This window comes from Callithrix jacchus, chromosome 16 (genome assembly GCF_049354715.1).
Source record: "Callithrix jacchus isolate 240 chromosome 16, calJac240_pri, whole genome shotgun sequence".
NCBI classification, from domain to species: domain Eukaryota; kingdom Metazoa; phylum Chordata; class Mammalia; order Primates; family Cebidae; genus Callithrix; species Callithrix jacchus.
Genome location: NC_133517.1, coordinates 17,443,773 through 17,460,212, shown reverse-complemented (window position 1 = coordinate 17,460,212; position 16,440 = coordinate 17,443,773). Strand labels below are relative to the sequence as shown.

The 16,440-nt window shown below is 39.4% G+C and overlaps 1 protein-coding gene across 4 annotated transcripts in view; it reads right to left on the bottom strand.

Annotated features, from left to right (window-relative positions):
• Positions 1-16,440, bottom strand: part of CLVS1 (clavesin 1) — a 197,625-nt gene that overhangs the window by 97,413 nt on the left and 83,772 nt on the right. For all 4 annotated transcript variants that reach the window (XM_054246416.2, XM_078352523.1, XM_002758940.7 and 1 more), the window contains exon 3: positions 14,216-14,390. In XM_054246416.2, coding sequence (XP_054102391.2) covers positions 14,216-14,390 — 175 coding nt within the window. The remainder of the gene's footprint in view (positions 1-14,215; positions 14,391-16,440) is intronic.

Here is a 16,440-nt window from a genome sequence, read left to right as displayed (position 1 = left end):
TCCATTAAACATCTTTAAATTACTAAAATCCAGTCTATTATTAAAGCAGAAAAAAATCATTTTTATGACTATGTACTTTAGAATCCTTAGTAGTGAAGGTATTTTCTAAGCTCTTCAGTCCAGCTTCTGAGCCCTGCAACAACCACCCTGGTGTCTGTCTGGCTTACCCATCTCATTTTTCCTGCTCTTCCAGGTGGTCCCAAAGCAACATCAAGTTAATCTTTATTCTGTCCTGGGAGTAAGACCAGCTCGTTCCTCCACCTATGCCTGCTAAAAATCCTGGCACATGATGAGTGGAATAAATAGTTGCCAAATTGAAGTGAGTCTCATCTTTCTATCCTCTGCCAATTCACATTACTCATACTTATCAAAGATTGGCTGACATTTCTTGCAGAATGAGTTTGATGAATAACTAGCTCCGGCATCACCAGCCTTCTTAATAGCTCCTCAGCATTGATGCACCCACCTTCCACAGTGCATTTCAGGATGCATTATCCAATAACCAGTACTAGGACAAGACAAAAGACATACAGAAACAGGTCACTTAGATTTCTTCCTCACATCTCTTCAAATACAAATTCCAGATAGACTAAAATGTTAAATTACCAAAAAAAAGAAAAAATCTAAGTCTAGAAGAAAATGCTAGTGAGTTTTATATAACACTTGGGATAAAGACTTGCTATAGCAAAAGCAGTTTAGCAGATTTGATTATATAAGCTTTTTTAACTGCTTTAAACAAGAACAGCAAAAATAAACTGTTGTAAATTTAAGTTCTGAAAAATATTTGTGATGAGATAAAGTGTTATTTTCCTTGAATAACAAAAATACCTTAAAAATTAGTAATAAAACAAAGAGTTTTAAAACCCCAATCAAAAATGGCTAAAGTACATTAACCAGCAATACCCAGAAAAGAGAATACAAATGTCTAATAGGTATATGGCAAATTGTCCCACCTCGCTAGTAATCAAAGCAAACTGTAACAAAAAGATGCTAGGCAGTGTGGGGCGCTGTGGAGAGCCCACCAATAACAAAAACGTGTGTTCGGTACCCAGGATTGGTTTGGTTCAGGAAGCAGACTCTCTCATACAAAAGGCCTTTCTGCAGAGCATCTTCAAGATGCTCTTCACCTCTAGAAGTTTATCCTAAGGAGTTCATTCCTGTGGCCGAAAAATTTAGCTAAAGGATCATTCATGTCATCATTTCACACAATACTGAAAGCACTGGGAATGATCTAAACACTCAGCGGTTGGGAATTGGTTGATACATGATCATATAACTGAACAATGGAATGGATGCAGTCATTGTAAACAATGAAGTAAAATGTTTAAAGGGCTAGAACGCTGTTCACTGTAAAGTGAAAAGAGCAGATGCTCAGGTTTAAAATGTTTATTTCTGAGTAAGATTGGGTATAATTTGTATTTTTTATTACTGATTTTTCTTTACCAGAATTAGCAGTACTTAAAGAAAACAATCTTTCTACAGTAAGCATGTTTATGGAACTCCCAAGACTAGGACTTTTGGAGCTGGAGTTGAGTTTAGACAATGTGATGGATATCAACCTCCAGACATTTAGAGCATGTATTGTTCTTTTATTTTGGGAAATCTAAAAGGCAGACCTTCAAAAGGCTCTTTCTTGGTCATATGCAAACTATTTTTATTATCAAATACCTTTTTTACTCTAATAAATCCTCGAAAAATTAGCATTAATCATTTCTGGAGCTCCCAAGATATACAAATGATTAAAGGTTTATCTCTTAAGCTGTAATTTTTTAGATCATAGTATAGCTATTTTACATGAACATCTCTCTAATATTTTACACAGTTCCATGATGGCTTCAGTAATCCTTGTTGAATGTGACTGAGACTCTGCCAAAAAGCTCAGGATTATGGTCATGCACATCATATCTGATTCTATGATATGCTGGTGCTCTCAGGCGACTAAGATACATTATTCTAAATGGCTTCAGTCACAGTGCTTTCTAGCTTCGGTGGTAAAATTTTACATTATTTGTGTTTCTTCCCTGGCTATCAGCTGTTATTTCTTGATACTGTCTATATGGTAATGTTTAGCCTCTCAATTCAAATTCTTGATTGAGACTTCTAGTATGTGTTGAGGTTGGAAACTACATAACCAAGTCAACAAGAATTATGTGTAAAATGAGAATAAACATTCTCTAAGGGAAGTTTGAGGAGTTTTCTTTAGAATAAAGTGTGTACATTATGTTAAGTGAAATAAGCCAGGCACCAAAAATTAAACACCACATGTTTTCACTCATATGCAAAAACTAAAAAAAGTTGATTTTATGGAAATAAAAGGTAGAACAGAGAATATGAGAGGCTGGGAAGGGTTAGGAGGAAGGAGGCAAATGGGAGAAATTTGTTCCAGGGCACAAATTTACCGCCAGATAGGGAATAAGTTGTAATGTTCTACAGCACTGTCAAGATCACTATAGCTAACAATAACATATTTTCCAATAGCTAGAAGAGAGGATATTAAATGTTCCCGACACAAAGAAATGATAAAGGTTTGAGATAATGATATGTTAATTAGCCTGATCTCATCCCATTTGTATGGATTGAGGCATCTTTATGTACACCATAAATATGGATAATTATTATGTTTCAAGTTAAAAAAGAAATAATAAAAAATATATAACAAAAAAAGAATGAAGGGTGCAGGCTTAATGCAGTCGTTTTGTGACACTGTTTTATGAGATACAATTGTTGTACAATTAAGTTCCACAAAAACAATGTGCTACTGCATTTCTTGGACTTGCAATTTTCAAGAAATTTATTTAATCAATTCCAAATATAGGCATTAATAGTTTCAGATCTTTTATAAAAATGACACAAATAGATAAAATACCAAAGTATTGTCATACCACAAAAAATTAATGATTCAGATAGGAACACCTTGACATAAGTGGTCGGTCATTTCTTTTGTATAAACTCTACTGAAGCAAAACTGATCTATGGTTTTGAAAGTCAATAGAGTCTTCATTGGGGTCAATGATACACAGTATCTCGTTACAGTTACTATTTTTTCTTGATTTGGATTTGGTTTACTAAATGCTTTTATTTTCTGAAAAGTCACTGAGCTGTAGCTTATAATTTGTGTAGTTCTCTTAATGTGTCTCTTTTACACACTTATGATTTGGGTAGTTCTCTCAATGTATCTTACTCATCAAAAGAGTTTTTACACAAAAATTAAGTCCTTCTATATATAAAAAATCCAGCAATTCCCCTCCTGGGTGTCTACCCACAGGAAACGAAGTCATTATATGGAAAAGATACTTGCACGTTCTGTTTATAGCAGTACAATTTGCAATTGCAAAATATGGAATCAGCCCAAATGCCCATCAATCAAGTGGATAAAGAAAATGTGGTATATGTATACCATGCAATACTACTCAGCCATAAAAAGGAACAAACTAATAGCATTTGCAGCAACCTGGATGGATTGGAGACCATTATTCTATGTGAACTAACTCGGGAATGGAAAATCAAACATCATATGTTCTCACTCATAAGTGCGAGCTAATCAATCAGGAAGCAAAGGCATAAGAATGATACAATAACTCTGGGGACTTGGGGAGAAGGTTAGAAAGGGGTTGTGTGATAAAAGACTACACATTGGGTACAGTGTACACTGCTCGGGTGATGGGTGTACCAAAATCTCAGAAATCACCACTAAGGAACTAATTCATGTAACCAAACACCATTTGTTCCCCAAAAACCTATTGAAATTAAAAGAAAAAAAAGAAAAGAAACCATAGTAGAATTTTGTCTTTGGGCTATAAAGGGTTAACAATTCTTATTGGTTTATTTTTGAGATGGAGTCTCACTCAGCAGCTCAGGCTGGAGTGCAGTGGCGTGATCTCAGCTCACTGCAACCACTGTCTCCCAGGTTCAAGCAATTCTCTCATCTCAGCCTCCTCAGTAGCTGGGATTACAGGCACTCACCATCATGCCCAGCTAATATTTGTATTTTAGTAGAGATGGAGTTTTCAACATGTTGGCCAGGCTGGTCTTGAACTCCTGACCTCAAGTGATCCGCCTGCCTCAGCCTCCCAAAGTGCTAGGATTACAGGCGTGAGACACAGTGTCCAGTCTTACTGGTTTCTTAGCAACAAATGTTATTCTTTGGTGAATTTGGACTATATGTTACCACTTACTTATTCTAACAAAGTACACTTCCTCCCATGGTGGAACACAATAAAAAGTCTAAGGTCTCTTCTTGGCCTCAAAGGTGATTAAAATTTTATTGGAAATTGATGTTTGATTGTTTCAATCAATTTTTTTCATTTGTTTATTTTGAAGTGATGATTTGTTGCTCTGCTGCTCTGCTTAATCAATGGGATATAGGGAGGATCAAATACAATACTGTTTGTGAAAGTGTTTTCAGTGTCAGACTAATAGGTGCCATCACTGCTGTCACCATCAGGATCATCATCACCATCAGCAGCAGCAGCACCCTTATTTTTTACCGTAGACTAGAAAAGTTGGGCTTAAGGTTATTTTCCTTATTTCTTATATCATAAACACTAGACTGCCTCCTGAGCTGGAAATTTCCACATTAGGGAGGGCCAATATGTGGCAGGCTTGCCTGGATACCATCCACATTGAAGGTAAATCATGAATCAATCCCAGTGCTCTTTTTCAGCTGAAACACGGTGTTTGTGTCAGAATTCTTCTCAATACTGCATTCTAATTGTTTAAATTTGATATGTGAGAGCAAACCTATTTCCCATCCCTGACCTAGGCTCTAATACTATGTCTGTAGAGGTAAAATTACAGATTTAGAACATTCGAAGATGAGAAGGGTTATAAAGATTTATGAAGTCCAGTGTTTATCAGGTGTGGTCCTGTGGTCACCTGCAGCATCACCTGGGAATTTGTTACTGCAAATTCTTACCCCCACGCCCCAAACTACTGAATCAGACACTCCAAAGTTAGGATTCTAGAATCAAGGTTTTAACAAGTTCTCCAGGGATCCTGAGAGTTATACAGTATGAGAACCACTGCTGCACTCCAATCTCCTCAGTTCTTGCTCATAAAGAATCTTAGGTCTCCAGGTGTCAAGCAATTTTCCCAAGCCTATCCATGGAATTAGTTGCCAAACAGAAACCATAACCAACTTTCCAGTTCATAGGTGACATATTGGACAATAAGTCAAAAAAATGCAACAAAAAAAGTCCCTCAAATTTCTAACTCTTTAAGTTTCTGATTGGAAATTCCCGTCATTGCCTGGCATCTTTTGGGGACTAACCCCCAACATTTTAGTCTCTATGGTTCAGGTGTAGATCCTTGGGTGGGCTCAGGATCTCATTTAGCCAGAGCGCTCCTCAATCCCCTCACTCCTGCCAAGAATGCAGACACTAGAGGTCACTTAGACCTGAAACTTTCAGTCTTCGTTGTAACCTTATGAAAAAATCCTGACTGAAAATAGTATAGAGGAAAGTGACATTGAGAGATAGACAGAAAAAGGAGATAGTTTTTATGACATTGTTTCAACTTTAACTCTGGTCTAAGCCTGGAAGACAGAGTAGCTCTCAATTGCTAGGTTATGTAAATGCCCTCCTCTCCTCTTTTTTTTTTTTTTTTTTTTCACTGATTCTTTTGCAAGGGCATTGTTTTTAACACCTGTGGTTTAATCACTAGAGAGTGTGGGCAGTGCAGGACAAGATTCTCTACAGTTTCTTTCCAACAGGGGGCCCTTCAAGAATGCCAAAGGCTGCTTAACTCCGATGCCAGGTCCCCTAGAACACTGACAGAACTAGAAACTTGTAATAGTCTCTATTTCTGCTAATACATTACATAATATGTTCAGAACAGAGTCTCTGGACAGCCATACTACACTTCATTTTGTAATAATGAGAGGCAGAGATCTCTTCTTTGGTGCACTGAGAAATATTAGCCTGGAGCTAAACAATTCACAGAGGTCAGTCCTTTGTCAAGATCAATCTTCCCCAGCTGTGTGAAGGCCCTTAATATATTATTCTCGTGAAAATCTTCTCTGAGGCAAAGTAAGATGGAATACTTCTTCCATGACCATGCTTCTGCTTCCTCTCCTCTGGTTTCCTCTTGCCCCTACCTCCTGTGGTTTGTGGACACATTTCTTGGCAGTTACCTTCCTTTCCCACCTCCCCTCAACCCAGAGCTCTCTAGATGACACCCCCACCACTGCACTGCAATGGTTTCTCTCCAAAGCCCCCGTTCCTTAGCTTCTGTCCCGATCTCCCCTTTCTCCTGCTTCTCACCTAACTTGTTCATGGTATGTTGCTCTTCACTTGGGTTCTTTTCTCATTCACTGCTTCTCCCCCCCTAGTTTTCTTCTGAATGATCTTTTCTTTCCTACGATTTCAAGTACCACCAAATCTATGGATCTAGCCTAAACCTCTTCTTCAGCTCAGATTTAATGTAAATGATAAAGATATTCCACAATATCTTACATTCAGCATATCTAACCCCTAAAAAAATGCTCATTACCTCCCACACCTGCTCATTCCTGTCTGCATGATCTCACTGATCATCACCATTCACCCTTCACCTTAGCTTCACACCTGACCTTCATCTTTGACTCCTCCTCCACCACTTCCCACGGAGCCAACCCTCAAGCACTGCCTTATCTTTCTTCCTATTTGGTTATTTAATCCCTTTTATCACTCCTAGTTTAGATGCTTATTATTTCTTACTTAAATTATTGCACTTGCTTTTTAATTGATTCTCCTGCCTTTGAGCCTCCCTTGCTCACAGCCACCAAATTAATCCCATGTGAAATTAAAATCTGTGTTGCCAACTTGCTTCCGTATGGCCAGTGGCTCTAAGTCTGCAGGAGGAGACCAAACTCTTTAGCATGGCACAGGAGCATACAAGCTCCTTGCCTGGCACTTGTGCACCCCAGAAAAATGAAATTAATTGTTTTTCTCTCCTACTGAGCCTGTCTCTCTTTGTGCATGTTCTCTCCACTGCCTGTAAGCACTTCCTGCATCTTCACTTGCTATTTCATGCTCTCCTGCTAAGTATCAGCTGAGGTATGGCCTTGCCCAGGATGCCGTTCTTGACTCCACATGGCTGGATTGGATTCCTTCTCTGGCATTTTATTAGGTTGGTACATATCTCTCTTCTTGGACATTTTTAAGAAATCTTTTCTTTATTAGTCTGCCTCTGCTTGGAGCTGTGACCTTCCTGAGGACAGGAACTGCATCTGTTGATCTTTGTGACTGGCTGGAAGTAACGACTTGGTGACTGTTTTTTAAATGGATGAATCAGAGGGCTGGTGAGGTTCATAATGCATGGGAGTCTGAAAAATACCATTTATCAAAAGTACACCAAAGATAAACCCATTTAAATGGAACCATTTTAAATGGGGCATACTGAGCCAGTCATCAGAATCACCAGAGTGTCATTAGCTCTAATTATCTTCCTGAGTTTAATTGATACTTAACAAGGTAGAGCATTAGAGGAGATATTTATTCCTCTAATAGTCACAGCATAACATAACGCACTCTTGCAAATTCAAAATTACAGGTTTATGACCTGAGGAGGTAAAACATAGTTTGCCTAGAGGAAAAGTGTCCTTCAGCCATACCTGAAGTTTTTAGAAAACATGAATTAAGAAACTTCTTAACAAAATGTAAGTATCCTTTTCCTTCCATCTGTTCTAATATTTTTTAATACATGAAAACTAAAAATTAATAAAAGATGCTATAAATGTTACTGCTGAAGAGAGTCCTATAGGATGAAAGAGGTACATTTCAGCCTCATTAATCACCAGACTAAGAAGGCATTGGGAAGATTCAACCCTCAATTGTTGGGGATAATTTAAATAATCACATCACATGAACAGAAAAACAAAGGTGCTTCAAGGGCCGCTGCATAGGCAGGTGACACCAATCTCACCCTAAGTAGTTACCTATAGTGAGCAGAAACAAGGAAATCTCTTGTTTAAGGCCAGTGAACTGGCCAGTAAGGTCTAATTTTCAGAGATCCAAATTACAGAGCTGGGGCAATGGAGAGTGATTTCATTTAAATGAGTGCACTACAGACACATGGGCCTACAATAAGGGCTGGGCTCTTCATTCTTTCAACAACACTCTAACATTGAGTGGCCACTGGCTGTCTTTCAGGCATGTAGCATGTACTATTTGATTTTCACCATAAACCTCTAAGGAGGATACTATTACAACACCACATTTCACAGATGAGGAAACTGAGACCCAGAAAGTGAATGATTTGCCTGAGGTCTCTGAGGGGCGGAGCCAAGATTGAAGCCCAGACAGTGGGCTCTACTCTCATCCACACCAAACTGTGTATTATACCAGCGGCAGCAGCATCACCTAGAAGTGTGTGTGAAGGGTAAATTCTTGGACTCTGCTTTAGATATATGGAATCAGAAACTCTGGCAGTGGGGTCAGCATTTTGGGTTGTAATTACCCCTCCAGGGCTATCTGACATGCTTAAAGTTGATATCCATCGAGTTCTACAATAATGTCATGTTTTAGGGCAGAGCTTCTCAAACTTTAGCGTGCATGCAAATCACCTGAATGACTTGTTGAAATGTAGCTCTGATTCAGTAGGTCTGGGGCAGGGCCTGAGAATCTGCATTTCTAACCAGCTCTTGAATCTGCTGGTACTGCTGGTTTGTGGAGTACACCTAGAGAAGTAAAGCCCTAGACTGATTGTGAGAGCCTGGAAGACAGGCTGGCTTTGTTCCCTGCTGTACATCCTGACCCATATTTTATGTTGGATGAATACACCATGAGTCAGGATGTCTGCATGTCTGATGTATGGACTGCAGAATTGGTGTGAATATATTAATACTGTTAACTTGAAATGCATCTTCCCAACCTGACTGTCAAAATTTCTAACCACAATGTGATCACTGAGTATCATCAGTGATACTCAGGAACTATGATTGCCCATTGATGTGACAGAATTTTCATTGTTCTAATCTTTTGAGTGAATATGGCACTTTGGATTTGCCAAAGGGAAGTGAACATGTCATATCATGTTTTGGAAAAGGGGCAGGGTATAGAAAGGAAGTTGGAGAGAATGAACCAAGATCTGAGGATTATTTAAAAAGAGATGCCAAAGAACTAAAAATTAGAATTATTCAACCCAGCAATCCCATTACTGGTAAATACCCAAAAGAATATAAATCATTCTACCACAAAGGCACATGTGTGTGTATGTTCACCACGGCCCTATTCACAACAGCAAAGACATGAAATCAACCTAGATGTTCATCAACAGTGGACTAGGTGAAGAAAATGTTATAAATATACACTATGGAATAGTACACAGCTGTAAAAAAAAAAAGAATGAAATCATGTTATTTGCAACAACATGGATGCAGCTGGAGGCCATAATTTTGAGCAAACTAACATAGGAATAGAAAACAAAATACCTCACATTCTCACTTATAAGTGGGAGCTAAACATTGAGTACACATGGACACAAAGAACGGAATAATAGACACCAGGACCTACTTGAGGTTGGAGGGCAGAAAGAGGGCGAGAATCAAAAAACTGCCTATTGAGTATTATGCTCACTCCCTGGGTAATGAAATAATTTGTACACCAAGCCCCAGCAACATACGGTTTACTCATGTTACAAAACTGCATGTGTACCCCTGAGCCTAAAATGAAAGTTGGAAGGAAAAGAGCATAATTCTCACATGCAAAAATAACTAAATAAAGGACACTAAGGAGATAGGTGATTGCAGGTGGCTAAGCCTCTGAGCATTGCTCCATGTTCCATCCTACCTGGGCTAAAAGTTAGAAAGTCATCATTATCATTTAGGGTCAAAAAAAGGAGAGTGGAAAAGCAATGGACCTCCTTTTCTACTAAAGTGGCTCAAAGCTGTTGGAAGAAGTTGAATCACAATTGATATAAATATTATAAAAATACCTTTAACAGAAAAAAAGTCACACAGTAAACCTCAAAGAGTTAATGAACTGATAAAGTGTTCACAATGGCTAGATGATAATGGTGTGAGTGTGAAAATGAGAAAAAAATAAAAAATGGATCGTTTTCTGAATCTCCTCCAGAAAGTGAAAAACACGCTTCTCTAAACCCGTGACAAATATCTGGGTTCTTAAAGGAATCAAATATTTTGTAAATAGCCTATAGGACACAAGACTGTAGCTCTTCCTAAGTGAAACACTTGAGTACAGTCAGCTCTTGAAATATCTGGGTTGGCTGAACATCGGTAAACACAGTATTTTGATTGTAATCGCTGGGCTGCAGCGATTTACAAGAAATGATTCCAAAAATTGATTTTGGACTCATCACAAAGCTCAAGAGCAGGACTTCAGTATGTGGCTCATTCTGCCAGAAATCCCCAGCAGAATTTGGAATAACACTGAGCTGTATCAAAATGATAGCATATTACTTTGTTTGATTAAAATTTAAACAAATTGTAATGAACAGATACAACGGCTCTTTTAGACTTTATATTGACCACATTTAAAGATCAAACAACTTAGCAGGAGTACATAACTCACAAGCATTCTCAAAATTAGTATTTTGACTAAGGTCCTTTGACCTAATATTTATAGAATATTTATGTAACTGGGGCAACTTAATATTCTAAACAATGACAATTCCTCAAAGCACTGCTCTAAGAGGAGGAATATATATAGTACAGACGCTATTAGCATTTCAGGACTGGCTGTTACAAGACAAATTTTGATGTAAAAATCTTATGATCCCTTAAAGAAAGACTAATGACTAATTAATAAGGATATGAAGGGCATAACCAAGCTCCATGCACATGCCAGTTTTTGATGATTATTGTCAGAAGCAGTATTAATTACCTTTTAAAGCAGAGAAATACAACTGGTAGACCCAAATAGAAGACAGTCCCCTACTTGCTAGCCCAGTACCCATCACCTCTGTATTACCTAGAATCACATCCACTTTGGAGTCAGTTGGGAATATGTGCAATCCAGAAAATCAGGTATATATCCTGAGTCAGAATAACAAAGCTCCTTGATGTTACATTGCAATGTTTTCTCCAAAAGATACTCCAAACATCTTTTGCTTGTTGCAGATGTTCTGATATGCTGCCCAGCCACTGAGAGGGCAGCCAGAAAGTCCTCAGATAACAGCTTCCTTTGGGACCTCTGGTTGAAGAGAACCACTTTGCCCAAGTTTACAACCTTATCCTAGGACAGCCAGCACACAGTGGCTGAATATTGTGAGCATATAAAGGCCCGCACTGTTAAGCCCAGCTGCAAATGTTAACTCTAGTTTCAGAATGCCTGAGGCTTCACTGGAGATAACTGAATCCCAAGTTAACTTCTCGTACTGTCCAGCTTACTCATGTAGTAGTTTCTCCAAAAGGTGTTGACCCAGAGCGCTCTCTAATACACCTTTGGCATATTAGTCCCATCATTGTCTGCTTCCCAGAAAACCAAAAGCATAACGATTAGTAATCAAGGAACCTAACTTGTAGCAATTACTAATCAAAGTTCTCCTTGAACAACTGTGTTTATGGCGAACTAGGAACCATGGTAATAGAAGTAGGGCTCAGGGTTCTGGAACCATGCTGCGATGCAAAGTGCAGGACTGATCCAGAATGACCTTAAATTCTCCCTGCCTAAAGATTGAGCTGTCTGGGTTGGCCCCAATCACCTTGTCCCTGCAGAAGGTATTGTATTACCTATTTGTCCCTGCTCAGGGTTCTGGAACCATCCTGTGATGCAAAGTGCAGGACTGATCCAGAATGACCTTAAATGCTCCCTGCCTAAAGATTGAGCTGTCTGGGATGGCCCCAACCACCTTGTCCCTGCAGAAGGTATTGTATTACCTATTTGGTGGTGGGGATGTGAGGGTGGAGGGGTGGGAGGGGGAGTGTTTCATACCCTAAGTCCCAAAATTCTCCAGAGGTCGAGAAGCAGGTAATCCTAGACAAATGCTATAAACAAACAGCTGAAATCCCAAACCAGATGGCCTAGCACCAAACTGGATTGCTTATTTCCCCTGACAAGGCCACTTTCTCACACCTATCCTAGAAAAGGCAGGACAGCAGAGATCTCCCTCCCCCACAATCTCCTATGTGTCCAAAGAACACTTGGACTCTGCAGGTCTCTCTGAGGGTGCACGGGAGGAAGGAAGTGTGTGACTTTTCTTCCCTCATTGATGCTGGCTGTATGTGACTTTTCCATTCTCTAATGAAGTCTGCCAGTGATGTTTGAATTTAACTTGAATTTCTGTGGCTAACAAATTGACACCTGTATAGGACCCTCCTTGCATAATACTGCTGACCATAAAGGAATGAACTCTGCTTAGTACCACTTATGGCTTTTTCAAGACATTAGAGATGTTCGTGGCTACCTGGAGACGGGGGCAACCCTTGCAATGAAAAAAGTTGCAAGGAGAGCCAGTGGTGGATTGACCAGGGCATCTGACTATCTCAAAACCAGACAGCAGATAGCCTGAGGTGAGAAGTTATATGTAGCTCGGCAGAGTTGACCATCCACTGTGGGCAAGAGCAGAATTGTCTTCAGTAACGCTGAGTGCTTCTTCAACATGGTCAAGTCAACAAGCTAAATTGGGATGGCGGAACTTCTATCCTTGATGAAGGAACTGTACCCCAGCTCAGCTTCCTAGGGACCATGGGCTTCCTTGCCATGACAGGAGGGCTATTCCTTAACCAAAGCCATAGGACATTGTGAAAAACATCTTGGACCCTGGCATATGACAAGGGAAGGCCCAAATGGGACCCAAGTTAGCCCTTCAAAGGTCCTCTAGTATTTCCCACAAGAATAGCTTTTATTTATGTATGGCATTACCTTTTAAAACACATTCACATGCATTAATTCAGTAAGGCCTCAGTACGTTCACATCCAGCTACTGAACTTTCTGAGGACATGTTATGTAATCCATACATTTTCAGGAAGAAAAATTGGAACATAGGGTTGGATAAAGGACATTTTCCTTACCGCTTTAGGAAAAATTTTTATAAAGGGCTAGAACTTGTATCACAGCTACTCACGCATATAATGAATTATCTTTTTTAAAAAAGATAAGATTACACGCAGCTTGTACAGACATTCCTGGAAATATGGTCAGCATAATTTAAGCACAATATAAACCTTGAAGCTTACTTTAAAATTTCCTTTGATAAAAGCTTTAAGGAGAAAGAGATCAGATGTTCAGAGGCTTAGATGAGAGGAGGTTGGAGAAAAGGAGTTAGAGCTAAGAGGAAGCAACTGATGGAAAAGAACACAGAAGTCTACAAATACACTGCATGATGTAGCCACCCAGGACAATCTGGCATCCCTGGAACAGTGCGGACTTGCTGTTCCTCTTCTGAAATGCCTGCTCCACTTCTCCTCCTCTGGCAAATAGGATACCATTTCAATAAAATCAGATCCATTCAATACATACGTGTTTATCAGAGGCACACTAGGTACCAGATATTTGCTGGGGGCCAAATATGAATAAGCCATCTGGGGGGAAGAGTCACTCCATCGAGTTAATCTGCCTATGAAATTAATAGGGGACATGAGTTTTATCTATGCTGATTCAAAATGTCCCCAAAATATGCCCTTGATTTGGTACTGTAATAATGTGTCACCAGAAGGCTAAGCAGCATTGCCTTTCTGAGTTACTTCTCACAGAATCCCAGATCCTTAGAAAGTAGAAAGAACCTGAGAGACTAACCACTTTAACCCTGTAGCCCAAAAACCTATTCTCCAAAATCCTGATGACTGCTCATACAAACAGGAGGCAGTTTCATCTGCTTCCTTCGTGTGCACCAAAGTGATCCACTTAAGTGCAAGCTCTGCAGGACTTCACACCCCTGGAAGTCATGATCTGCAGGGTGCATTCTGGGGCACAAAAATGCTTCTGAAAGCCCCATGCCCCCTCTACATATGACATGCTTATAAAGCAGATGTTTCCTAGTTTTAATTTTTGTGAACTCTCTGGTGGATTAAGCCAAGCATTTTGGAGCTTTATTCATTATTGCTACAGTAGATAATTTGTGCCTGTGGTAACAGTAATTTGGAGTTATTAATGAAAATGAGAGAGAATCTTAAAAAGCATCTAAAGCTCAGGTTGAGGTACAAACATAGAGTGCTCAGATGAATTTTATCCAAGTTTCCTTTTTTCATTCCAAGGAATAAATATTACTTTGGTGCAATGATTTTTTAAAAAGTATGTTGTCACACATGGCCTTATATTATGCATCCATTGAACGTACCTGCAACCCTTCAATAGCCAGTTTAAGGATGGAAGGTGTCAGTTTGGAGGCTTGTTTGAAGGAAAAATTACTCCAGTCTATAATTAAAATGAAGCCATTTATCTGAAGCTCCGGGTCTTCAATTAGGACTTCCAATGACAGCAGGATGGCACGAAGGATGTCTGTGAAGGAGTTCCTGCGGCCAGAGCAGAAAGGAGAACTGTGAATATTAGCAGGTGATGGCACGTTGTGTGCAATAGTGCTGACCTCCGCATGCCACTGCTCCATGAGCCCAGCTTGCAGGGTCACATTGGCATCCTGTACCCAAAGGGACTGAAAATACAATTGCTAAACTTCACAACAATGATGCTTCAAGACTTGCAGGTTGGACACCTCTTTTGGATCTGCACCTCAAACTTCATGAGACGTCGCTCTTCTGTGTTCTTATGGTTTTCCATACTCTGCTTCCACTGCAGCCCCAATTGCATTCTGCTGAAATAAATCCCTTACCCATCTCTCTCCCTCACAGATCTCTGATGTCCTTTAGGGTAGAGATTGGGCCATAATCATAGCTGTTTCCCCAGTACAATGAAGCATTGCTGAACAAATGAGGTGAGACCTCAATCAGAGGTGTTTATTTTGATGAAATCTCTCTTGTTTCCTTTGTATTTTAAAAATCTTGTTAAGAGTGTAAAAACATTAATGCAATTGATGCAATTTTTTTAGCTTCAATTCATGAATAGAGAAAAATAACACAGGAAGAATAGCTTATTTTCTGTGAAGGTCTACAGAGTGTGATTTGGGAGGGAAATTGCATTGAGTACATCAGTAACTATGACAACAGGCAGTCCTGAATACAAACTAGAGCTCTGAATACACAGAGCTCTCCAGTGCTCTGTGTATTCCTCCACATCATATATTCCCATTCACCAGGTGATTTTTGTTTTAAGTAATTTTCAGACATGAAGAAGTGATGGCAAATTCACTCTATTTCACTCAGTAAATTATCTGAGCTAAAAATCTAAGATCTTAGGGGATCTCTAGATTCAGTGTTTTTCTCGGTGAGCAGGAAAATATGAGCTTGGATGGCAAGTGATGGCAAAATCTGCTACTCCCTTCGTTTTCCTTAAAATCAGAAGCCACGTCCTCTTGTGAAATCAGTGTGAAACATCAGATTCTTGAACAGTCCAATCTGGTTCAAATGCCAATGACTCCTCTTTAGAAATCAGGAAATATGTAATAAAAATGTAAGACAGGGCTGGGCATAGTGGCTCATGCCTATAATCCCAGCACTTTTGGGAGGCCGAGGCAGTTGCATCACTTGAGGTCAGGAGTTTGGGACCAGCCTGGACAACTAGGCAAAACCTTGTTTTTACTAAAAATACAAAAATTAGCCAGGTGTGGTGGCAGGCACCTGTAATCCCAGCTACTCTGAAGGCTGAGACAGGAGACTTGCTTGAATCCAGGAGGTGGAAGTTGCAGTGAGCCAAGATGGCACCATTGCACTTCAGCCTGGGAGTCACAGCAAGACTCTGTCTAAACAAATAAACAAAAAACCAAAAAAAAGTAAGCCAGTTAGAATATGTTGAGTGCCTGGTATAAACTCACGGTTGTGCCTCATGCTTAAAGTTATAAATTAGAATGTCCTATTTCTACTTTCAAAAAACTCTTAAATGGAGTGGAGTGGGAGATTAGCAACATAAGTTGGAAGGGATCAGTAAAATTTGAGTGATCAGGGAAGAGTTTATAGAGAGGCTTGGGATAATCTTGAAGAATGGATACAAATTTTATGAATAATTGGGAAAAGCAGGGAGCAAGACTTTTTCAGAAGAGAGAAGTGACACAGATGAAAAATAAACATATTAGCCCATTCTGTTTCTGTATAGTTCCTCTTACTAAAAAGTATTTCCTTATATTAAGCCATAATTTTCCTCCTTCAAATCCACCCAGGGGTGTAGTTTTGCTAAAAAAAAAAACCCTCAAGTCTTCCCACACCACACACTATCAACTATCTAAGCATGATGGACATGATACCGTACATAATCTCTAGATTTATGAGGAAATGGTTTCTCACAGGAAATGGTTCTTAATACTCTTTTTGTCCTGATGGTTTCCTTTCAGACATAGTCCCTTTTCATTTTTAGAGATGTCCTATCCCTGATGTTGTAGAATAGGTTTTCATTGGGAGTCTGTATGCTTTTGTTTTTCCTTTCACATCAAAACAATTATCCAAAGACTCAAGTCTT